This window comes from Hypanus sabinus, chromosome 7, assembly GCF_030144855.1.
Source record: "Hypanus sabinus isolate sHypSab1 chromosome 7, sHypSab1.hap1, whole genome shotgun sequence".
Taxonomy (NCBI): domain Eukaryota; kingdom Metazoa; phylum Chordata; class Chondrichthyes; order Myliobatiformes; family Dasyatidae; genus Hypanus; species Hypanus sabinus.
This window is the reverse complement of record NC_082712.1, coordinates 48364586-48391440: the sequence shown is the minus strand read 5'-3', so window position 1 is coordinate 48391440 and position 26855 is coordinate 48364586. Positions and strand designations below refer to the sequence as shown.

The 26855-nt window shown below is 43.3% G+C and overlaps 1 protein-coding gene across 1 annotated transcript in view; it reads left to right on the top strand.

Annotated features, from left to right (window-relative positions):
* Window positions 1–6293: 6293 nt before the first annotated feature.
* LOC132396768 (uncharacterized protein KIAA2026-like) overlaps window positions 6294–26855 on the top strand; it is a 97163-nt gene continuing 76601 nt past the window's right edge. The window contains exon 1 of the mRNA XM_059974641.1: window positions 6294–10089. Coding sequence (XP_059830624.1) covers window positions 9254–10089 — 836 coding nt within the window. The 5' untranslated portion in view covers window positions 6294–9253. The remainder of the gene's footprint in view (window positions 10090–26855) is intronic.

Below are 26855 nucleotides of genomic sequence, written 5' to 3'. Positions count from 1 at the left end.
AAAAGAGGGTCTGGGGAACGGCCCCTTCAGATGCACCAGAAGAAACGCTAGAACTCCTGTAACAGCGTAATAGCAAAAGCCGGTGGAAAGCCACGTGCGTCCTTTTCCATTTGCCTCGGAATTGGTGGGTCTTGCCACGGAAGAACGGCTTTAGCTAACCCAAAGGAGCACTCAGCTCCCACCGACTCTCAAAGGATCGACATCATAAAAGGAATGGGCAAGTTTAAACACTCTCTCTTGACTCCAACCAAAGGCTGCAGCCTGCAGCTTGAATGAACTAAAGCGACTTTTATATTTCCATCGGACAATACATTGTCCCCTAGACAACGATAGAGCTATTTCTTATTGATTATTATTATACCCGCGCTTTTAGATTTAGTATTGATGCCCTATATTATCTGTATGTTTGCATTGATATTATTTTTGTGTATTTTATCAATAAATGCTGTTAAAAATAGTACCATCAGACTTCAACGAACCTCTCTATCTTTGCTGGTAAGTGACCCAGTTACGGGGTACGTAACAATTGGGGTTCTCGTCTTAAGATTTGACACCAAATTGGGAGGCCAGTGAATCGGGCTTGTAAGTCCAAACTTGGATCTGGTTACGCGGGTAGCCAGACGGGAAACCAGCAAAGATGGACATGGATGAATTTATAGAAAACCCGACTCTAGAGGCACTAGAGGCGGCCACCAAATTGGACTTGATAAATATGGCGAAGGGACTAAACCTCGCAGAGGTGAGGTTGTCCATGAAAAAGCAGGAGGTGCGAAGGGCAATAACTCAGTATTATATTGAGAAGAATGTGTTTTCAGCTGAAGTATTGGAAAATATCCCTGAAAAGGTACCAGCTAGTTGGACGGCTCAGTTAGAGTTGGAGAAATTAAGGTTGGAACATGCAATTAAGTTATAGCAGCTGGAAGCAGCTGAGAAGGAGAAAGAAAGAGGTGAGAAAAAGAAAGAAAGAGCGGAGAGAGAGAAAGAAAGAGCCGAGAAAGAGAAAGAAAGAGCGGAGGGAGAGAAAGAAAGGGCCGACAAACAAAGGGAGCATGCGCTCCAGCTAAAGGATTTAGAGGTGAAACGGGAGCAGGACAGGGCTGAGAAACAAAGGGAGCATGAAATTCAGTTAAAACAGCTGGAAGCAGCTGAAAAGGAGAGAGAGAGGGCCGAGAAGGTGAGAGAGAGAGCCGGGAAAGAGAGGGAGAGAGCTGAGAAAGAAAAGGAAAGAGCCGAGAAGGAGAGGGAGGCAGAGAAACAGAGGAAACATGACTTGGAGATGGAGAAGTTAAGGCAAGAGCGAAGAGATCAAGGGTCAGACCGAGAGGAGCAGTTTAATGTTAGTCGGGAGTTGAGGTTAGTACCTCCGTTTGAGGAGACGGATGTTGATAGTTATTTCTTGCTTTTTGAGAAGCGGGCAGTGAATCAGAAGTGGCCCAGAGATCAGTGGGTGGCGCTGTTACAAAGTGTGTTAAAAGGGAAGGCACAACAAGCATATACGGCGTTGGCCATGGAGGAGGAAGAGGCGGAGAGTTATGACAAAGTAAAAGCGGCCATTCTCCAGAGCTATGAATTAGTACCTGAAGTGTATAGACAAAAGTTCAGAAATTTAATAAAAGGGTGGAATCAGACGTATACCTAGTTTGCCTATGAGAAGGGTGTGCTCTTGGACCGTTGGTGTACCGCAGAAATAGTGGAAGAGGATTTTTGGCCTCTCAGGGAGTTAATTCTGATTGAGGAATTTAAAGGTTGTGTTTTGGAGGATAACCGGATGTATTTGAATGAGAAGCCGAATAAGTCCATCTCAGAATTTGCTAGGTTCGCAGATGAATATGCCCTAACCCACAAGACAAAGTTTTCCTCGAATGAAAGTTCCCAGAGAAACCGTGGGAACGATCGAGAAAGCCCGCCGGCTGAGGCAGAGGTCCCGCCGGGAGCTAGTGGTAAGATTGAAGGGGAAAGGCAAGACGGCCAGAGATTTCCAGGCTTGACCTGTTTTAATTGTGGACGGGGGGGGGGGGCATATTGCATCTAGGTGCTTTGCTCTGAGGAAAGAGACAGGAAAAGGGAAAGCAGCAGTCCCTATTGGATGTGCCGTGGTAATCAGAGCCCCGGGTAGACAGAGTACGAGAAGGATCTGAGACTTGTATGTCAAACGGAACCGTGTCTGTGAGGGAGGGAGACCCACCAGTTCCAGTACGGATCTGGAGAGACACGGGGGCTGAACTATCATTGATTAGCAGTAAGGTGCTGGATTTTGGTCGCAAGACGGCGACGGTAGCTGTGAAAGAAATTGGAAAAGGGACGTAAATGGTGTACTTGCATAAGGTCATTATGGATTGTGAGCTGGTATCTGGACCAGTTGAAATAGGGGTGCAATCAGAATTCCCAAGAACTGACGCGGATGTCCTTCTTGGTAACGATTTAGCCGGTGGTAAGGTTTGGTCAGCAATGACGCTGACAAGCCGGCCAGTGAGCGTTACGGTCCCGCCCCGAGATTCCAAGATCTATCCCGCATGCGTGGTCACTCGCAGCATGTCGAGAAAGGCAACTGAGAACAAGAGCAGCTTAAATCCAGCCAGTATCGATTTGGCCGAGACGTTTTTACTGACCCTGTACCAAGAGGGTTTAGAGGGTGGTAAAACGGAGAATAGTAAAGTGAAAGAGAGTAAGGGAAAGGAGGTAGACCTGCCCTTAGCGAGGAGAAAAGTTCTAGAGGCATGAAATAAAGATGAGAAACAGATAGAGCTGTTAAAAGGTCCAGAGTTGGACATGGACGATCTGTCTGGTTTGGCAGAACTGTTTGAAGAAGTTGAAAATTCTAAAGGTGTTCCCGATAATGAAATGAGGGCAGTCCTAGATGAAAAGGGTGCCCTTACCTTGAAGAAGTCTGCTGGGTTGGCAGATGAGGTTGTTTCAGCCCGCAGGGTTGTGTTTACTCCGGAAGGGAGTTGCCCAGAGAGTAGCTGGGAGAATCAGGGGAATTTAGAATTTGGACCGGGTACGGGTATTGAAAGCCTGGAAGAGGCAAATGTCCCGTTTGAGTGTGTCCAAGATGTGGATGCAAGTGGTACTGAAACTAGTAATGGAGCTCAGAAAAAGTCTGAGTTATTTGATTCAGTTGAAAAGGAATGCAGTCCTTGTGGGTCAGATAGACTTGGTTCAGTGAAGAAAGGGTTAACCTTGGTAATAGTGGGAAGTGAGAGTCCCCGGGTGTTTGTGCTCGAAGGTGTGTTAAAAGTTAGTGAGGAGATCAAAAGTGGGGAGATGAATATTATTATTGAAGGAGAAGGGAAATATGTAGTTCCCAAATTGAATGAAGAAAATTTAAAGGCTGGACTGATATCAAAAGCAGCAATCAGGCTACAGAGACAATGGCGTGGTACCACAAAGCCTGTGAATCAATTACAGGTTGAGTTGGAAGGTAACGGGGCCCCACACGCTTTTGTTATTCCAGAGTGTGGTGTGAAAAGGCAGAATTTGAAATGCTGTTTGAACAAATAGTTTAAACTGAAAACTAATAGCCTGAAGGGTCCCGAAGAGAAAACTAGCAACTTGCGTAAAATTAAAGAATTGGGTGGAAATTCAGAAGATGGTCTAAGTTTGGAACACATTGTTGATAAAATAACTCCTATGGAAGGAGTAGACGAAAGCCTATTTTGCCAGGGTGCACAAGCTCCCCACGTGGGAATTAACCGGAAAAGAGGCGAGGGTTAATGGGGACGCCATTTTTAAATAGCAGAAGCCGGTTTTAAGGGATTTCGACAATGCATGTGAATAATAAAGACAACCCCCATGGAAGCCTGCCTGTTAAGTTTGAAAGCAACATAAAGATTAGTATTTGCATGAACTTTTGTAGTATACCCGTAAGCTAAGATCACAACTCTTTAGTTTTTGTTGGCTAAAGAAAAATAAGATCTAAAAATAGGTGGTTATTAAATTGGAGTCTGATGCTACAAGACCTTAGTAAGGTACAAGTTGTTAAGATATTAAAGGAAGTGACAATGTAATCGGTAACCATCTAGATACTGAATTGAATGTATAACTGTATTACCCTGTAGAAAAAAAAACTTTTGTATGGTGTTAGATTCTAAAATCCTGTAAGACTCTGTATTACTTTGTTTTTTTCCGATAGTGAAAAAATGCATTGAAGAAAGGGCGTGTTACGCCTCTGGCCCCCCCTCCTGTTTGAGAATCGCAAGATCGCTGTTAAGTCAGGGCAGGAGACCCAGGAAATGAGAGAGAGACGTTTGGAATGTCCTGGCCCCAGCAAAGCCACGGAACAGGTCATTGTCTCTTGGAGACGGAATTGTGTACTGAATACTGTACTTCATGGAAGCCCTCAGGCCACGTGGGCTGGTTGGGGGATGGCATCATTCCACCCTGATTGACATCTGAGACCCCATGAGTGGGGATAAAAGAGGGTCTGGGGAACGGCCCCTTCAGATGCACCAGAAGAAATGCTAGAACTCCTGTAACAGCGTAATAGTGAAAGCTGTTGGAAAAGCCCACGTGCGTCCTTTTCCATTTGCCTCGGAATTGGTGGGTCTTGCCACGGAAAAACGGCTTTAGCTAACCCAAAGGAGCACTCAGCTCCCACCGACTCTTGAAGGATCGACATCATAAAAGGAATGGGCAAGTTTAAACACTCTCTCTTGACTCCAACCAAAGGCTGCAGCCTGCAGCTTGAATGAACTAAAGTGACTTTTATATTTCCATCGGACAATACATTGTCCCCTAGACAACAATAGAGCTATTTCTTATTGATTATTATTATACCTGTGCTTTTAGATTTAGTATTGACAACGTATATTATCTGTATGTTTGCATTGATATTATTTTTGTGTATTTTATCAATAAATGCTGTTAAAAATAGTACCATCAGACTTCAACGGATCTCTCTATCTTTGCTGGTAAGTGACCCAGTTACAGGGTACGTAACACATTAAAAATAACTAGATAGAAACACACACATACACGCATCGTTACGCCAAGAAAACACATGTATAGAACTAGTCCCTGAGCGACATGCAAATTGATGGTACAGCTCCCGGTGATCAGCCTGTCATTCTGACAGTCAAACATTGGAGGGCAGCACTGATGGGAGAGGCCAGCTTCCAACCAAGGACAGACTCCACGCTACTGCCTCCAGCATTGTCTCACCTGGACTGCTGCAGCAGGCAAGCCCATTTCAGGCCTTGCCCTCACTACAACCAAGACCACAGTCACCTGCCTCATCACCTGTCTCACCACCAAACGAGGGAAACAGGCCTGCAGCATCTCACGTTATCAATGTCCAACAGGCTCTTACAATCAGAAGAGAAAAGTCCATGACAATGACTCACAGTTAAACTGCACACTGCTTTCATGCACCAACTCCGTTGTCTTCAAGTAGCTGGCAGCAGCACCGTCTGCACCCTGGTCAGCTGCTCTGAACCTCTACTGGCCTGTTCACCAGTTTCACCTTCTCCAGGCCGAGTGCCATAGTGGCCATTGGAGAGCAGCAATGCAAACCTCCATCCAGCCTGAAAAACAAGAACTCAGTCCTGACGCAGGGTCTCACCCTGAAACTTTGACAACTTATGTCTTCCCACAGATGCTGCTCAATCTACTGAATTCCTCCAGTCAATTGCTTGAAAGAACAAGTCCCCAAAATGTAATAACATACAACATAACATGTAACAGATACGGCGAACTTAACTCTAGCAGTTTGGGTGAACTCTGCCTAAGGAAATTAAGGAGTCCCTGTAAGAGTATATTGACTGGCTGCCTCACAGCACAGCAGAGCATAGCATAGAAACACCAATGTTTTTAAACAGAAAATTCCACATAAAAGTACTGGATTCAACCCACCACATCCCAGATAAAGCTCTCCAAATCATTGAGCACATCTACATGAAAAGCTGTCGTTGGAAAGCAACATCTATCACCAAGGATCCTCTCCACCCAGGACATGCTCTCTTCTCACTGCTGCCATCAGGCAGAAGGTGCAAGAGCCTCAGGACTCATACCACCAGGCTTAAGAACAGTTACTACCCCTCAGTCATCAAGCTCTTGAACAAAAGTGGACAACTACACACTTCACTTGCCCCATCATTGAGATGTTCGAGCAACCAATGATCTGACTTTCAATGATTCTTTATCTCAGACAGATAGACAGACTAACATACTTTATTGATCCCGAGGGAAATTGGGTTTTGTTACAGTCACACCAACCAAGAATAGTGTAGAAATATAGCAATACAAAACCATAAATAATTAAATAATAATAAGTAAATTATGCCAAGTGGAAATAAGTACAGGAACAGCCTATTGGCTCAGAGTGTCTGACACTCCGAGGGAGGAGTCGTAAAGTTTGATGGTCACAGACAGGAATGACTTCCTATGATGCTCCGTGTTGCATCTTGGTGGAATGAATCTCTGGCTGAATGTACTCCTGTGCCTAACAAGTACATTATGGAGTGGATGGGAGACATTGTCCAAAATGACATACATGTCATGTTATTTATTTATATATATTTGTATTGGCACAGCTTGTTGTCTCCTGCACTCTGATCGATCTTTCATTGATCCTGTTATAGTTACTGTTCAACAGATTTGTTGTGTATGACGACAAGAAAATGAATCTCAGGGTTGTGTATGGTGACATGCATGTACTTTGAAAATAACATTTACTTTGAACTTCGAATTTGGTTCTAATGCATTTGTGCTTGCTATCTCTTTAATAGTTAATTTTTGTTCAAAAAAATATCAGTTTTACTCTCTTTATCAGTGTCAGCAGTTCCCCAGCCACCAAGATTAAACTAATATTCTCTGCAGAGGACTCTGCACATATATTGCTTGATTGGTCTTTTGTGTTCTTACTCTTTACATTACAAAAAAGTGCACTTCAAAAGGTATTACATCAGCTCTGAAGAATTTGATCATTTTATTGATGCCTATTTCTTGCTATACAAAACTTCTCCTCACCAACTAAAGGATTAATTAGAAAAGTCAAAAGATATTTAAAAAGGCAACCAGATGTTAATGGAAGATAAAACAATTAATGGTTGACGTAGCTTTTGGCTGCTGCTGAGGAGCAAGGATAGAGGGCTCACTGCCACTGATCCTCCACCAGGAGACAGACCAGGACTCGGGGAGCGAAACCCGTAAATCTGATTAAACCGGATTTAATTTGATGGTGTGGTACTGCGCTGTCATAAAAAATTTTGATGGGAAATTAGAATATATTTAGACATGACTTGCAGATTTAAACTGATATTTTGTTTTAATGCTTGCTCAGCCCGCACACAGGATATGGAATTTAAAATATTTCAAGCTTTAACCTGCCAACCCACCTTTCACATAAAAAACTCACTGTGCAAATCAAGGCTGAGAATCGTGTTGCGAACATCAATTGACATCCCTTAGTCAGGAAAACGTTCAGAATTTTTAACAATTTGAAGTGGCAGGAGGATCTGTTTCCAAATGACAATACTTAAATGAATCATGGAAGCGATAAGTTTTAACTTAAAGAGACAGTGTAGAGCTACCAGTGTAAACAAACTAGGATTCTTTCACAGCACCGGGAAAGGCAGAATTGGCCGAATAGTCTCAGGTATTGATTAGGGGAATGATAATAATAATTAATTGCGGTATTAATTAATAATAGTATAGGTGCGATAACAGCCAGCCAGTTTCTTACAAGATGAATAGATTGTGCAATTACTGCGCAATACAAGTGGCTCTGACTACCACTTGCCTGGAGTACTAATTAATAGAACAAAACATAAATGTCGATTTAAAACTAGATTGTATATAAATCCCGATCTCAGCAAATCGAGATTTAAGTCATCACTCCGTGAGTGCAAATTTGGCACGTCAACGAGAACTCCCAATGAGACAAGTCCAGCTGCAATACTCGTCAGGTCGATTAATTTACCGGGAGCGTTTGCCGTTTCTGCATTGATGCTAGAGCAAGGCATAAAAATGCTGGAGGAAATTATCAGGTAAAGGTCTAGACCCGAATTGTTTATTTCCCTTCACAGATGCGGTGTGGCCCCACCGACTTCTAGTGTCCCTGTGTGTCGTCGCACCTTCCAGCACCGACACATTTTTGTCTGTGTAGATACTTCCCGCGCCAACGAGTACCTCCAATAGTTTGTTTTTCATTTCAGGATATCCAGCTTCCTGACCTCAAATCAGCCTCGATTACGTCGTTTCATTAAGAGTAAACTTATTATCAAATTTCGTACTATTACCACCCCGCGATTCATTTTCTGGCAGGCATTCATGATAAAGAAACAATAGAATTTTACGAAAAACTATATTGAAACTGACTGACGAACGCCAATGGCTAAACCCCCTTCGTCGAGAAAAATAACACTGAGAACACAAGTTGTAATAAGTTCTTAAAGTGAGCGCATAGATGTAGAGTCAGTTCAGAGTTGTGGTGATTGAAGTTATCCACGCTGGTTCAGGAGCCTGATTGCTACAAGTTGTTCCTGAACCAACAACCAACTTCCCGGCCAATATAGTAGTTCAATTACTGCAGTGTGGTTCTTCGCAATCATGTTAAAATGAAGCACTTGCTATACAAAAAATATGAAACTGCGGCGAATGCATCATGTGCATATAGAACACTCGGGTAAATTCTAGATGCAGCGATTAAGCATTTATTCGGCAGACAGTCGGGCTGACAGGTAAAGCTTACAATTTGTAAGACTAAAACAAGATGCTTCTTAAAAAAAATTCTTGGACATGGCAAACAGTCTCCAATGAATGCAACTGATATTTGATGTTCATTGTGGCCCAACATTTCAATAGTCCGAACACGTTTATTTATTTTGCAACGCTGGGATCGATTCTTGGACCGAGCATCCTCTCCCTGCTCCTCTCCGCGCGACGCCGGACTTTCTCTCGCGAGGGTCGGGCCGACCAATAGCGCACGGCGGGGCTCTCGCCGCCCGGTGTCAATCAGGTGGCGCCATCCAATTGGGGCAGGGAAGGGATGGGAGGGAAAGAGCGAGGCCAAAGCCAAGCGCTGGAGGTTGCCCGATAGCGAAGCCGAGGGCTGTAGGCCGAGCCGGCGGTGGTAGCGGCTCCGTGTCGCCACCATCTTCCCGGCTCGTTCCATCAAGGGCGGCAGCAAGAGGGGAGTTGAGGTCCGGCTCCGGCCCGAGCCCGGGGTCTCCGTCCACTACCAGCCTCCGCCCCCCTTCCTCCTCCCCGGGCCCGGCTTCAGAGCGACTCCGTGGTGCCTGCGGCCTGGCGCAGGATGGAAGAGGCGGCGTTGGCCGCGGCAGGAGCTGGTGAGGGAGGCGGCGGCGGAGAGGCGGCATCTGCGGCGCCGCGGCGACGGAGAAACGACAGCTCGGTCGAAGAGGACAAACCGAACCCGACGGCGCGGAGGAGAAGCAAGAGGCCGCGGCCTGCGAGCGATGAACGGAGCGGCGCCGGTGTAGCAGCGGGCTCGAGTGTAGAGCAGTCGCCCTCAGTCTCGGAGTGCGCGCCCAATGATGAGGCGGGAGGCCCAGACGGCGGAGACCAGCATCAGCCAGAGGTCTCCGGAGCAGCGCACAGCGGCGGCGAATCGCCGCAGGAGAGGGCCGAGGCCACCGGGCCCCGGACTCGCTCAGCCAGCATCAGGCTCTGCAAAGTCAACGGCGTCAGCGGGCGGCGCTCCACTCCGTCCAGTAGCCGGCCCCGAGCGGAGACCGACACGGACGGCAGGTGCAAGGAGGCCGAGTCTCCCGGGCACGCCGATAGCGAGAGCGACGGCGAGGCGGAGACCGAGGACCCGAGTTATGAGGTGCAGCAGGGCCGCAGGATCCTAAGCGAGTTTCTGCTCGATAAGCACAAGACCCTGACGGCGCCCTTCGTGCAGCCCGGCGAGTCCGAAGGCGGCTGCCAGCCACAGTCGCAGCCCGTTTGGTTCCGCAAGATGGAAGAGAAATTCGACAATAACCAGTACGGTGGCATCACGGACTTCGTGGCCGACTTTCGGCTGATGCTGGAGAACTGTTACCGCTACCACGGCGTGGACCACTGGCTCTCCAGACAGGCTCAGAAGTTGGAGATGATGCTGGAGCAGAAGTTGACGTTGTTGTCAAGGTGAGCTCTTACAACGTTGCTGGGAAACACGTGAATTTGTACCCCGGGCAATTATGAAACGACAATCGAAGCTACAATTTGATTACAAAGGTTCTTTTTTGCTTAAAATGTCAGCGGCATTCATCTCAATCAGTCTAAAGCTATATTCTCTCAGGGATGAAAATAATTCAGATTTATTATTGGTGACGCAAACAGCGTCGCCGACTCTTACTGGTACGTTGGTTCATCTTTCTTTCCCTTCCACTACTATTTTCTGTTTTATCTTCCTTCCCCGAATTTTCTCATGCAGAAACTCAATTTGTAGTATTCAAAAATAAAATGGTTAATCTGCTATTTTAGCACAGAATAGGTTGTGTTTCGCAAATATTTTTAAAGATGTTTGTTCTTTCTAAAAGCCTTCTCCCACGTTAGTGATATACTTAGTAACCTCTGGGATGTTTTTCATTTGTCATTGCTTTCCATTCCGAGAGAACGTCCAAGATATTCCCCAAAAAGTTAACAGGAGGATGTTTATCCATTGGCTGTTTTCAACTTGTAATCTAACTAAATGAATAATCTTGCTTCAACCTTCCTTTGCACATTCAGTGCAACTTAGATTATTCCTTTCAGACAGCATGCAGGTAGTTTGTAATTTTTGTTTCTCTTGATTTTTCATGAGCAAATTTAGTTCTCCATATTCAATTGTGTTTTTCATATACAAATTCTCTGTTTTCATTGGTCAGTTAGTCCTAACCTAAATCTGTTTATGGTTCTCTACCAGAACTTTTAGGAGCAATTTGTTAAATTCCCTTATAAATATGCAGAAGTGAAAAAGCTCTAATTTAATACAGTATCTTGTAGGAGCATAAAATCCAGGGATGTTGTGAGGAAAAGTTCTTTTCGGCAGCAGTTATGGTCCGGGATGCACAGCTTGGGTACAGATTAAATTTTAAGTAGAATTTGGATGAATATTTGAAAGTGACATTTGTGGGGTAAAGAGAAGATACTGGAACTTGTGGATTGCTTGAAAAAGCAAGCCAGAATAGATAGGCTAAGCAACCAATGCTGTGATGTAGGAGAAAAGTTAGAAAGAAATTGGTGTTAAAGTCTATAGTGAATTTATTTCTCATCGTGTTCTTACTGCACCTGCCATTAGAAACTGTTTTGCACATTCAGTGTTCTCTGTGTTGAAGTACAGTATTTTGATATAACCTATGTTTTCTGTTTTCCAAGATTAAACCTGTGGCCCTTAATTTGAAATCAGTAGCTGCTTGTTTCAAAAAATCTTGAATGTGAGCTCGACATTTCTTCTGAGTAGAAGCAAGATTTCAATGTGTTTTCTCTTTGCTTCCTTCTCTAGCGATAGACAATAGACAATAGGTGCAGAAGTAGACCATTCGGCCCCTCGAGTCTGCACCGCCATTCTGAGATCATGGCTGATCATTCACTATCAATACCCAGTCCCTGCCTTGTCTCCATATCCCTTGATTCCCCTATCCATCAGATATCTATCTAGCTCCTTCTTGAAAGCATCCAGAGAATTGGCCTCCACCGTCTTCCGAGGTAGTGCATTCCACACCTGCACAACTCTCTGGGAGAAGAAGCTCTTCCTCAACTCTGTTTTAAATAACTGACCTCTTATTCTCAATCCATGCCCTCTGGTACTGGACTGTCCCAACATCTGGAACATATTTCCTGCCTCAATCCTATCAAATCCTTTAATTATCTTAAACGTTTCAATCAGATCCCCTCTCAATCTCCTCAATTCCAGCGTGTACAAGCCCAATCTCTCCAATCTCTCTGCATAAGACAGCCCTGCCATCCCAGGAATCAACCTAGTGAATCTACGCTGCACTTCCTCAACTGCCAGAATGTCCTTCCTTAAACCTGGAGACCAAAACTGTACACAATATTCCAGGTGTGGTCTCACCAGGGCCCTGTACATATGCAAAAGGACATCCTTGCTCTTGTATTCAATTCCCCTTGTAACAAAGGCCAACATTCCATTTGCCCTCTTCACTGCCTGTTGCACTTGCTCATTCACCTTCATTGACTGGTGAACTAGGACTCCTAGGTCTCTTTGCATTTCTCCCTTACCTAACTCTACACCGTTCAGACAATACTCTGCCCTCTTGTTCCTGCTTCCAAAGTGGATAACTTCACATTTATTCACATTGAATGCCATCTGCCAAGTATCTGCCCACTCACCCAGCCTATCCAAGTCTCCCTGTATTCTCCTAACGTCCTCTTCGCATGTCACACTGCCACCCAGTTTAGTATCGTCAGCAAACTTGCTGATATAGTTTTCAATGCCCTCATCTAAATCATTGACATAAATCGTAAAGAGCTGTGGTCCCAATACAGAGCCCTGTGGTACCCCACTAGTCACCTCCAGCCAGTCCGAGAAACACCCATTCACTGCTACCCTTTGCTTTCTATCTGCCAACCAGTTTTCTATCCATGTTGAAACCCTGCCCCCAATGCCATGAGCTCTGATTTTACTCACCAATCTCTCCTATGTGGCACCTTATCGAATGCCTTCTGAAAATCTAGGTATACAACATCCACTGGCTTACCCTCGTCTAACATCCTTGTTACACCCTCAAAAAACTCCAACAGATTAGTCAAGCATGATTTGCCCTTGGTAAATCCATGCTGGCTCGGTCTAATCCTATTTCTGCCATCTAGATGTGCCACTATTTCGTCCTTAATAATGGACTCAAGCATCTTCCCCACAACTGACGTTAGGCTAACAGGGCGATAGTTCTCCATTTTCTCCTTCCCTCCCTTCTTGAAAAGTGGGATAACATTAGCCACTCTCCAACCTTCAGGAACTGATCCTGAATCTAAGGAACATTGGAAAATGATTACCAATGCATCCGCAATTTCCTGAGCCACCACTTTTAGAACCCTCGGATGCAGTCCATCTGGACCCGGGGATTTATTAGCCTTCAGTCTTACCAGTCTACTCATCACAGTTTCTTTCCTAATGTCAATCTGTCTCAATTCCTCTGATATCTTATGACCCTGGCCCATCCATATATCTGGGAGATTGCTTGTGTCCTCCCTGGTGAAGACAGATCTAAAGTACGCATTAAATTCTGTTGCCATTTCCCTGTTTCCCATAACAATTTCTCCCAATTCATTCTTCAAGGGGTCAACATTGTTCTTAACTATCTTCTTTCTCTTCACATAGCTAAAAAAGCTTTTGCTATCCCCTTTTATATTCCTGGCTAGACTGAGCTCATACCTGATTTTTTCTCTCCATATTGCTTTTTTAGTTAAGATCTGCTGCTCCTTAAAACTTTCCCAATCATCTGTATTCCCACTCATCTTAGCCCTGTTGTACTTCTTTTTCTTTAATGCTATACAATCTCTGACTTCCTTTGTCAACCACTGTGGCCCCTTCCCCCTCTTTGAATCCTTCCTTCTCAATGGAATGAACTGCTTTTGCATCTTTTGTATTATGCCCAAGAATATCTGCCACTGCTGATCCACTGTCTTTCCTGCCAGGGCATCCGCCCATTTAACTTTGGCCAGCTCTTCCCTCATGGCTCCGTAGTCTCCTTTATTTAATTGCAACACTGACACCTCTGATCTGCCCTTATCCCTCTCAAATTGTAGATAAAAACTTATGTTATGATCACTACTTCCTAATGGCTCCTTTACTTCAAGATCACTTATCAATTCCTGTTCATTACACATCACCAAGTCCAAAATAGCCTCGTTCCTGGTTGGCTCAAGCACAAGCTGTTCCAAAAATACATCCCTTAGACACTCCACAAACTCCCTATCCTGGGGTCCAGCACCTACCTGATTCTCCCAGTTCACCTGCATATTGAAATCTCCCATAACGACTATATTACCTTTAGCACATGCCAATGTTAACTCCCTAATCAACTTGTACCCAATATCCACGCTACTGTTTGGGGGCCTGTACACAACACCCATTAGGGTCTTTTTACCCTTGCTGTTCCTCAGCTCAATCCACACAGACTCTACTTCCCCTGTTCCCAAGTCACCTCTTGCTAAGGACTGAATCTCATTCCTTACCAACAGGGCCACCCCACCCCCTCTTCCCATATTTCTGTCTCTACAATAGCACGTATACCCTGGTACACTCAATTCCCAGGCCTGATCCCCTTGCAGCCATGTCTCCGTTATCCCAACAATATCGTAGTTCCCCATTTTCATCTGAGCTTCAAGCTCATCTGCCTTATTTCTGACACTACGTGCATTCAAGTATAGAATTCTTAGCCCATTCCTCCTCTCTTTGCTTAAAAGACTGTCTACTGTACCTAACCCAGCTCCTTGAACTTCCATCGGGATAATTGCACCCTGAATTTTGATGACCTTCTCAAGATTACCCAAACCTTCTACACATTTAATCCCATGCTCCTTCTGACCAACCCTCTGGATCTGGATCCCTGCCCCCTGCACATCTAGTTTAAACCCCCCCGAGCAGCACTGGCAAACACTCCTGCAAGAATGCTAGTACCCCTCCGGTTCAGATGTAGACCGTCCCTTCGAAACAGATCCCAATGTCCCTGGAACAAAGACCAATTATCCAAAAACCTGAACCCTTCCTTCCTGCACCATGCTCTCAGCCTCGTATTAATGTGCATAATCATTCTATTCTTCGCCTCACTCGCACATGGCACAGGTAGCAATCCTGAGATTGTCACCCTGGAGGTCCTGCCTTTCAGCTTCACTCCTAACTCCCTGAACTCTCTAAGCAGGACCCCCTCACTCACCTTACCTACATTGTTGGTCCCTGCATGGACCACTACATCTGGGTTCATGCCCTCGTTCTCAAGAATAGCCTGCACCCGATCTGAGATGTCCCGGACCCTGGCACCAGGGAGGCAACATACCATCCGAGACTCCCGATCTGCCCCACAAAATCTCCTATCTGCCCCCCTAACTATAGAATCCCCTAAAACTATCGCACTCTTCTCTTCCCTCCTCCCCTTTCTAGTTGAGGGTTCAACCTCTGTGCCAGAGGCAGGACCACTGCATCTCATTCCTGGTAGGTCATCCCCATCAACAGTATCCAGTACGGTATACTTATTGTTAATGGGAATGGCCGCAGGGGTGCTCTGCTCTCTCTGCCTGCTCCCCCTGCTTCTCTGGACTGTCACCCATCTGCCTAAATCTTGGTTCTTTGGTGTGACTACCTCCTGATAACTCCTATCTATCTATCTATCTCCGCCTCTGCCTCCCGAATGATATATCCTTACATTATGTAGATATCATCCAGTGTTGGTTACTGGGAGTTTGGAGAGTCTCATTAAACTTTTCTGAACTGCCATACTCTGCAAAAAGTTTCAATGACTGATCTGTCTTTTTGTTTACATTTTGACATTTTCTGGTCTAGTTACCTATTCTTTGACCATTTATATTCCCATTATGCATATCCATCTGTGCTTTTCATTCCCCATTTGCTATTTCCCATTGATTGAACCTGCTCTCAAATTTAATGTCATCTTGCGTTTTGTTTCTGTGTCCATCTATTCATTCATCTATTTGTGTTCGTTTCCTTCAGTTCATCAAATATAATGTAGTTTCAATCTGTACTGAATTGAGAAATTCTGTTCCACATAATATTAATTTGTTTATACTGTGGAAAAAGTGTGGGCAAATTTGAGGCTTTGGAGAAGATGCAGAAGAGATTTACCAGGTTAGAGGGCATATGCTATAACAAAAGACTGTGCGAACTTTGGATGTTTCTGTGTAGCAGCGGAGGCTGAGGGGAGAACAGATAGAGATTTATAAGATTATGAGAGGCACAGATGGAGTAGGCAGGCAGTACCCCTCTCCCATAGTTGAAATTGCTAATGCCAGAGTATGCATTTGAGTATGAGGGGGTATTTTTAAAGGAGATGTGGGAGGCAAGTTTTACTACATTGAGAGTGGTGGGTGCCTGGAATGTGCTGCCAGGGTGGGGGTAGAGGCAGACACATTAGAGATTTTTAGGAGAAACTTGGATAGCTACATGAGTATCTGGGACATGGGCATTGTGCAGACATAAGGGATTAGTTTAGTTGGCCATTTGATTACTGATTTATTTGGTTTGGCACAACATTGTGGGCTGAAGGGCCCATGCCTCTGGCTGTACTGTTGTATGTTCTAAATGAGTATGATTTGGTAATCTGGAACAGAGGAGACATGCTTCCTGTGCCTTTTTTTAAAATTTAAAGACATCCATTAAAGAGTTCTGTACAGATTAAGTCTCCATTTGATATATATAGAATGCATTGTATGGCCAAATAACTTGCTATTTATGATTACTAATAACAAATCACCGCTTTACTGAAGCACCTATAAAACTATACCTCAAAATTATTGTCTGCAGTGTAAGAAACAAGAATATTCATCAAATGTTCATTTAGAAACGGTTCTGCAATATTTCTACCACTTATTCCCTTGAGTTAATTCTGTATTGCTGCCATTAAAATTGAATAATAAGCATAACAACATATTCGGGTCCATCTATCCATTTGGCTCAACTTTGTGCTTACACTTCATAAGCCAATGAAGGTTGCATAAGAAGCAGAAGAAATATATTTTTAACTCCTGTCCTAATCTGAAATTTGTGCACATTGCTCTTCATTGAAAGGTTGGAGACTTAAGAGTGAGCAGGCTTATGGTTCTTATCTCCACTTAAGAATGCCCCACAGACATGTGGTCCTACTTGTGGCCCTGTTTTTATTTACTGTCTATGATCCATAGAGATGGAATAAGGGAGGTATCAAATTTGGGCCCTTAATGATATGATACTTTCTGCATGAGCATTAACATTTTGAGTCAATAGAAAGTTAGCACAAATATTGAAAGTCATGCTTTGTCATATACTGAAAGTGCTTTCTCAGTCACAGTGATGGTCCCTGAGCATAGGGTGATAGTGATAAGCCATTAAAGTACAGCCCTGTGAGCTTTTGGTTGTCATGTATAGAATATCTATGGTTTCATAATTAAGTTCACCTATAATAACAAAGTTGGTGAAGATTTAGATAGTTTCGTAAGAATGTAGAGGGACATAGATCAGCTGCAAAGTAGTGACGGAGTTTAACCAGAGAAATGTGAGGTAATGCATTTTCGTTTGTCTAATACTGGCTGTACATGTACTGTAATTGGCAGACACTTAAGAAGCGTTGTTCAGAAGGATCTTGAGGTGCAATTCATAGCTCCCTGAAAATAGTGATGCTGGTGGATAATGTAGTGAATATGATATTTAGCTTCTCTTCATAAGCAGGGTATTCAGTATAAAAATTGGAACATGTTGTACGTGACTGGAGAGGATGTGGTAGAATGAGAAAAAGTGCATCAGTGATTCTGAAAGATGTTGCCTGAAATGGAGAGCTTTGTGTGTACACGTACTTTAGTTATAAGGAGAGATGGATAAGCTGGGATGATTCTCAGTGGAGCAAAAGAGCCTGAGAAGTAGCCTTGTAGATGTTTATAAAATTATACAGGCCATTGATAGGTTGAATAAGACTTCATCCAAGAGCAGGGAAGCTAAAACTAGAGGACATAGGCTTAAGGTTGAGAGGGAAAAGACTTAAAGGAGATCTGAAGGGCATGTTTATTACACAGGTCATAGAGGCAGGTGCAATCATAATGTTTAAAGAAATTTTGGACATGTATATTGATAGGAAACAAATAGAGCTGGGCAATCCCAACCTTAATTATGCCATGGACCAAAACCATTAAGCAAGGGGTTTGCTGAACCCTTGGAATCGAGGGATATAGAGCAAATGCAGCAATTGGGGTCAGAGTAATTTGGTGTCTTGTCGGCATGGATGAGTTAGGCCGAAGGGCCTTTTTCTTTGATGTATGACTCTGACTCTATAGTTTGCTTTTATTGTTTTAAAAGCAATTGGATGCAATGTCAATCACTTCAGAGTCTCATCTGTAAAGAATCCAACTTTTGTTTCTGCTCTTATTAATATCTGAATACATTTCATTGCAAACTGATTTTTCACTCAACTATTGAGTCGAGAAAGTCATTCCAGAATGTGTATTAGCAGCTATTTATGCAAGGGCCAAATTTAATGCTATTTGCAAAACACTAGGTAAAGATTAATTTCAGATTGTTCAGAATTAGTCAGCTGTAACAGCTGGGTTTTGTTTTGATCTCATATTTTCTTGATTGGATCTTGGCTGTGGTTTGTAGTTTTGTTTTGGAATTGCAACCAGTTAATTTTTATGTAGAATGCTTTGTACATCCTGCTTTAATCGTTTACAATCCATTGTAGGTTGTGCAGCTGAGTGTGCTTGCAGTTTTGACATGTTCTATGATGACCACATGAGAATTGCTAGTTTAGGAAAACCATTTTGCTCTTGTGAATGGTATCTTATTTTATTGTATACCCAATCTCTGTGGACTTCATAATACATTTATTATCAAAGAATTATACCGCTTTGAGATTTGTTTGCTTACAGGTAGCCACAAAGCAAGAAACCCAAAAGAACCCAATTAATAAAAATAAAAGACCAACACCTGATTCACAAGAGAAAGGGGAGAAACACAAATCATGCCAACAATTGAAGTGCGAAACGACATCCTCAGATCTGGACCCCGGAGTAGACCTAAAGCTTCACTTATCAGTTCATCATCTTAGTGAGCGCGGAGCACAGCAGGTGGGGCAGTCTTCACTGCCTCAGATCATGGAGAGAGTGAGTGAAATCAGCTCTCACCTCAGTATCATAGTAATTAAATTTCTGGCATGGCGAGCCATTATATTATCCAAAGGTGACGTACTGTATTTGCTGGAAATCTAAAAGAAAAGAAAATGCAGATTAAACGTAACTAATGTACCAGGATCTTTTTCTCTCCATCATCCTGTAAAATAAGGCATGAACCATTTGGGTGGTGAAGTTTTGCAAAACTCTGAGGCAGAGGACCATGGACAAGCAGTCATTGTGTTGAAAACAAGTGCAAGATTTCTGGATATTGAAGGAATTGAAAATGTAGAGTTAGGGCAAGAAAATGATGTTTAAGGTAGAGAATCAACTATGTTTTACTGAATTGTGCTGGAGCTTGGTGGGCCATAATCTAATACTGCTATTTCTGTTCTGAGCTTTAACTTTAGATTCTCTATATAGACTTGTGCCATCTGCAAGTTGATTTTAATATGTACAAACCTTATGTTTCTCCCTTGTACTGTCTAAGATTTTCATTTACAAAATACCCCAAGGTGCAAGTTATCAAAAAAAAAATTGATGCTAAGTCATGCAAGGAGGTTAGGTTTTTAGCTTTAAGGTGCATCTAACATGAAAGAGATGGAGAAGATTGTGAATGATTTTTGCAACAATGGTCACTTCTGTCTTTTTAAAAAAAAAATTACATATATTGGAATTTAGCTGTCCTGCTTTTCTGTTTCTCATTAAATTTCAGAAACTGCAATTTATATTATATTTTGACTGTAAATTTTGCTTCAACATCACCTCCCTCTTCATTGGCTTTCCATAATTTAGCATGTTAATTTCAAATATTAATGTACCATTTTAAAAGCCTTGTCACCTGAGGATGTACATAAGAAAATGGTGTGGTGGAACCCTTGGAGGTGCTGAGGAATTGGTTGATGCTAATACGTATGTATAGACACTAGAAGCCGTCAGTTCAGGTAGATAGGTCGGCGAAGCAGTCACATAGTGTATTTTTCTGCCTCAATCAGGATATAGGATATTATTGCAGGGAGGTTATATTTCAATTATATAAAACATTAGTTGGGCCACATCTAGAGTAGTTCTGGTCACCATAGGATGGATGTGATTGCACTGAAAAAGGTATGGAAAAGATTTACTTGGATGGGACAATTCAGTTATGAGGAGAGGCTGGAAAAACATTTCCTTGAAATCTGGAACTGAATGCCTAGTGGGTTAGTGTAGTCTACCTGTTGGGATGGTGAGGGAAGGTATGCTCTCAGTGCGCCTATATGAGCACATGAAGTAACATGGCATGAAGGCTGGATGTTGAAACTTGGAATGAGATTGGATTTTGGTGTTTGGCATGGATACTTTCTCATGCTATGTCAATTTTTGATGATAAGCTGATGATTTGATCTGGTTAAAGATGGTGCTGATGAAACAGTGATGATTTGCTGGCAGAAAACACAACTATTAAGTGCTTTATTACTCAAAACTTTTCTCAAAAGTGCATCACTGCTATTAATAACCTGCAACGTCCCTTTCGAAGTTGATCTTTCAAACTGCCTGTGTGGCCTGGCATTTTTGTGGTGTGAACTGAAGTCTCAAAGGAGCAGGACAGTTGTGGAGTGTACGGACTGAATGAAGATGGCAGGGCCAAGGCCCAAGAGAGGGGAATGAGACAATGTTTGGCTGCTGGAGTGGACTTGGAGCCAAGTGGCAGAACCAGGGAAGTACAAAGTTGAGGCAGCCAGGCCCAACGGCAAGCTGATGTTTGACCAACTTAAGCGTTGGGTTACATTGGAAAGGTCAGATACAGGTGGAATTGAGGTGGTGGGGCCTGAGCCCGAGCGTGTATCAAAGTGGCGGTCTCTGGATCTAAGAGCAAGGAGTGACCCACTGTTTGGTCAATTTAAGTGCTGGGCCAGATTGTTGGGTGTGAGGTGAGGGACTGGTCAGTGTTCATTTTGCTGCTTGCAAGGTTTACTTGTCTCTTTGCTGAAGTGAGGCTGTGGCCTGCAACTAATGGGCTCCTGGATTGGCTGTGAATAGCTTCATGGCTGTAAACTCACTTTCATGAACTTCAGTTCCAAATGTTGCTTGCTTTTATTGTTTGCACAATTTGTTTTTTTTCTGCACATTGGGTGTTCCGTCTTTTTCAATGAGTTCTATTGGGTTTCTTTGTTTTGTAGCTGCCTATAAGGAGACAAATCTCAAGGTTGTATACAGTATACATACTTTGATAATAAATGTACTTTGAACTTTGATTATATCTTATCTTCATATTATACTTGAAAACCTGGCTTGCATTTTTCATAACTACTCTTACAACTTGTGCCATCTCATCAGGAGTTAAACTAGTTTCTCCATAGTAGTTATGTTCCTTATACAACTTTACTCCACACAAAAGACAAAAAAAAACACAATAAATTTCTGACAATCCTGCTAATGCAAAGATTGTGATAATGAATTTTAATAGTTGTTTCACAGTCTTAAAAACAAGTGATATTTGGATAATTTGTATGTCACCAAACTCCAGCAAATTTCTATATGGAGAACATTCTGACTGGTTGCACACTGCTGTTGGATTGGGCTGTAGAATTGTTATTTTTATTGTAGTTTAACATTTCTATGCTTGCTTGTGTTTTATGTATCACCTATATTTGTGTTCCGAGTTTTTCAATGGTTACAATTGCCTCTGTATTTTTCTGGAAACTTCTTGGTTTCACTGGTAGATATATTACTTGAATTTGGCTATCTGATTAATGTTATCAATGGAGTTTCTGTTAGCAGTAGTTTTGAATATGAAGACCACACTATTCCCTTTTCCTTGAAGCTCCTTTTTCTCTTCCTTTTCTGCCCTTTCTTCATCCTCTTTCTTTGTTCTCTCTCTTCCCCTGCTCTGCACCCTCATTCCTGCCCTTCCCTCTGTCTGCCTCTCATTTCTCTGTCTCTCGCTATTCGTCTTCTCTTCTATTTGCTCTTGTAACACTTAATAAAACCATTGTAAGTAACAAGTTTTATGTCTCATTCTTGACTTCTGAAGAACCTTTGGATCACAAAAGCATCAGGATCTAACACGGCCTTGTACGATCGTTCCAAGATTTGCAGAGGCTTGCAGATACAGCTAGCTCCATTATGGGCACTAGCTTTCCCACTATTGAGGAAATCTGCAAATGGTGGTGCCTGAAGAAGATGGCAGGAGATAGGGCCTTCTGGAGTATGCAGGCCTCTCCTTCACATGTTTTACCACCATTATCACCAGTACAACCTTCTATGCAGTGGTGTGCTGGGGCAATGGCATCAACATGGGTGATGCTAACAGGCTTACTAAACTGATTAGATTGACCGGCTGTGTTATAGGAATCAAACTGGACACACTGGAGGCTGTGGAAGAACAAAGGACCCTATGGAAGCTCATGGTAATTCTAGACCAATGTTTCTCACCCTCCACTTGCTACCTTGGCTGAACAGAGGAGCACTTTTAGTAAAAGATTAAGACAGCTGTGCTGCTGCAAAGAATGCTATATGAGGTCATTCCTATCCTTGGCCATTAGACTTTATAATGAGACAACTTATAGCCGGGGAAGTGATGACCCCCCCCCCTTTTTTTTTAGACTTTACCAGACCTCTGTTTAGCTCTTTTTACCACATCGTGCTATCACGAACACCCTGCACAATACGGTGCAATAATACCATCACGACTTATGTGGACTGTGTGAATGTGCACCCATTACTGTATAATATTGTGGTAATTCTTGCACTACCATCTTATCAGTGTGGAAGTCTTGTCATCTTTGAATTGTAAATCTCTTCTAATATTTGTATATCTGTGCACTTGTAATGCTACTGTGACACTGTGATTTCCTTTGGAATCAATAAAGTATCTATCTATCTGTTATCAAGGGCCCTCAACATCCAGGAGATGCCTTCTCATTAGTACCATCAAGGAGGTGGTATAGGAGCATGAAGATACACATGCATTTCGAATAATTTCTTTCCTCTCTGACATTAGATTTCTGAATGGTCCATGGATACTTCACCACTACCTCACTACTTTATTCTCTTTCTGAATTATGTATTTATTTTACTGTATATTCCTGATTGTAATCTGTAAGTATACCCAAGAGTTCTGAAAGAGGTGGCGGAAGAGATCATGGAGGCATTAGTAAAGATCTTTCAAGAATCTCTAGATTCTGGAATAGTTCCGGAAGATGGAAAATTGCAAATGTCACTACACTGTTCAAGAAGGGAGAGAGCAGAAGAAAAGAAACTATAGGCCAGTTACTCTGACCTCAGTGACTGGGAAAATGTTGGAGTTGATTATTAAGAATGAAGACTCAGATTACTTGAGGCACATGATAAAGCAGGCCGTAGTCAGTATGGTTTCCTCAAGGGAAAATCTTGCTTGACAAATCTATTGGAGTTATTTGAAGAAATAATAATTAGGATGGGTGAAGGAGAATACGTGAATTTTCAGAGGAATGGTGCCCCACGGGTCTGTATTGGGACCAATTCTTCTTGTGTTTTATGTCAATGACTTGGATGATGGAATTGATGGCAAAGTTTGCAGACGATATGAAGATCAGTGGAGGGGCAGGTAGTTTTGAGGAAGTAGAGAGGCTACAAAAGGATTTAAACAGATTACAGTGTTAGGAAGTGTATGGTCATACACTTTGGTAGAAGAAATGAACAGGTTGACTATTTACTAAATGGAGAGAAAATACAAAAAACTGAGGTGTAAAAGGATTTGGGAGTCCTTCTGCAGATTCCCTAAAGGTTAATTTGCAGTTTGAGTCTGTGGTGAGGAAGGCAATTGCAGTGTTAGCATTCATTTCAAGAGAAATAGTATAGAAAAGCAGAGATGTAATGTTGAGACTTTATAAAGCACAGGTGAGGCCTCACTTGAAGTATTGTGAGCAGTTTTGGGCCCAATATCTTAGAAGGGATGTACTGAAACTGGAGAAGTTTCAAAGGAGGTTTATAAAAGAAGATTTCAGTATTGAATGACTTGTCATATGAAGAGCATTTAATGGCTCTGGGCCTGTATTCACTAGAACTCAGAAAAATGAAGGGTGATATCCTTGAAACCTTTCAAATGGTGAAAAGCCTTGATTGAGTGGATGTGGAGAGGATGTTTCTCATGATGACAGGGTCTTAAGACCAGAGGGGACAGCCTCAGAATAGAAGGGCCTCCTTTTAGAACCATAGAACATTACAGCACAGAAGCAGGCCTTTTGGCCCTTCTTGGCAGTGCCGAACCATTTTTCTGCCACTGACCTGCACCTGGGCCATATCCCTCCAAACCCTTCTCATCCATATACCTGTCCAAGTTTTTCTTAAATGTCAAAAGTGATCCTGCATTCACCACTTCATCTGGCAGCTCATTCCACACTCCCACCAATCGCTGCGTGAAGAAGCCCCTCTCCAACGATCCCTTTAAACTTTCCCCCTTCACCCTTAACCCATGACATCTTTTGTCCCCCCCAGCCTCAGTGGAAAAAGCCTGCTTGCATTCACTCTATCTATACCCATGATAATTTTATACACCTTTATCAAATCACCCCTCATTCTCCTATGCTCCAGGGAATAAAGTCCTAACCTATTCAACCTTTCTCTGTAACTCAGTTTCTCAAGTCCCGGCAACATCCTTGTAAACCTTCTCTGCACTCTTTCAACCTTATTAATATCCTTCCAATAATTAGGTGACCAAAACTGCACACAATACTCCAATAAAAACACAAAATGTTTTTTGACATCGGTAGTAGGTAAGTCATTGGGAGGAATACTAAGAGATAGGATCTACAAGTATTTGGATAGATAGGGACTTAGACAATAGACAATAGGTGCAGAAGTAGACCATTCGGCCCCTCGAGTCTGCACCGCCATTCTGAGATCATGGCTGATCATTCACTATCAATACCCAGTCCCTGCCTTGTCCCCATATCCCTTGATTCCCCTATCCATCAGTCATGTTTAAAAGTCATGTTTAACCAATCCATTAGAGTTTTTCGAGGAAGTTACCAGGAAAGTGGATGAAGGGAAGGCAGTGGATGTTGTATACATGGACTTCAGTAAGGCCTTTGATAAGGTCCTGCATGGGAGGTTAGTTAGGAAGATTCAGTCACTAGGTATACATGGAGAGGTAGTAAATTGGACTAGATATTGGCTCAATGGAAGAAGTCAGAGAGTGGTAGTGGAGGATTGCTACTCTGATTGAAGGCCTGTGACTAGTGTACCATAGGGATCAGTGCTGGGTCCATTGTTATTTGTCATCTATATCAATGATCTGGATGATAATATGGCAAATTGGATCAGCAAATTTGCTGATGATACAAAGATTGGAGGTGTCATGGACAGTGAGGAAGGTTTTCAAAGCTTGCAGAGGGATTTGGACCAGTTGGAGGAATGGGCTGAAAAATGGCAGATGGAGTTTAATGCAGACAAGTGTGAGGTATTGCACTTCGAAGGTCAAACCAAGGTAGAACATATGAGGTAAATGATAGGACACAGTAGTGCAGTAGAACAGGGATCTAGGAGTTACAGATACATAATTCTCTAAAAGTGGCATCACAAGTAGAGCTTTTGGTAGATTGGCCTTTATAAATCAAAGTACTGAGTATAACAGTTGGAATGTAATGGTGAGGTTGTGTAAGACATTGGTGAGACCGAATTTGGAGTATTGTGTTCAAAGGCACACGAGTGAATCTGCATATGCTGGAAATAAATAAAAACACAAAATGCTGGCAGAACAGCAGGCCAGACAGCATCTATGAGAGGAGGTAGTGATTACGTTTCGGACCGAAACACTTCATCTGGAGTGAAGTAACATGGGATGGTGGAGAGGGGATAAGAAGTAGGGGGGGGAGGGATGAAGTAGAGAGCTGGGAAGTGATAGGCTGGAGGGAAATGGGCTAGGGGGAAGGTGGAGAATTATGGGAAATAAAAGAGAAAGAAAGGTAGGGCTGGGGGGAGGTTATAGTGAGGGGGGAAAAAAGAGAGAGAAAACCAGACTAAAATAATAGATAGGGATGGGGGTAAGGGGGGTGGGCAGGGGTATCAACGGAGGTCTGTGGGTTGGATGCTCATGCCGGCAGGCAGGAGGCTACCTAGGCGGGAGATAAGGTATTGCTCCATCAACCTGCATGTAGCCTCATCTTGACGGTGGACAGACATGTCGGAGTGGGAGTGGTCTGTGGAATTGAAGTGTGTGGCCACAGGGAGATCCCGCCACTGCTGGAGGACTGAGCGCCGGTGTTCGGCGAAACGGTCTCCCAGTCTGAGGCGGGTCTCCCCAGCATATAAGTGGCCACATCGGGAGCACCGGATACAGTATATCACCCCAGTTGACTGGCAGGTGAAGTGGTGCCTCACTTGAAAGGACTGTCTGGGGCCTGGGATGGTGGTGAGGGAAGAAGTGTGGGGGCAGGTGTAGCACTTCTTCCATTTGCAGGGATGCGTGCCCGGAGGGAGGTCGGTGGGGAGGGATTGTGGGGGGGGGAATGAATGGACAAGGGAGTTGCGTAGGGAGCGATCCCTGCGGAAAGCCGAGAGTGGGGGGGAGGGGAAGATGTGGCTGGTGGTGGGATCACGTAGAAGGTGGCGGAAGTTACGGAGGATTATACGTTGGATCTGTAGGCTAGTAGGGTGATAGGTGAGGACCAGGGGGACTCTATCCCTGGCAGGGGGGTGGGGTGAGGGCAGAGGTGCGTGAACTACGGGAGACGCGATGGAGGGCAGAGTTGATAGAGGACGAAGGGAACAATTCAATATGTAATATGTGAACAATTGGTCTTTCCATGACTGAGTGTTCTTGGTAAATTTTTCTACAGAAGTGGTATGTCATTGCCTTTTTTTGAGCCGTTTATTTCCAAGATGGGTAACCATTATTTCCAAGATTTCCAACCATTATCAATACTCTTAAGAGATTTTCTGCCTAGACTTGTGGTATGCATCAAGTGGTCATATGACCATATACCACCTGCTCCAGCTACACTGATCCAGGGGCTAAGTCTTGCCCAAGGATGATCTTGCAGGCTTGCAGAGAGGATTGCCTTGCACCTCCTTTAGTAGAAATGTATCTCCACTCTGCAATGGATTTTTTTTACATAATGGGCCCCAAAACTGCTCACAGT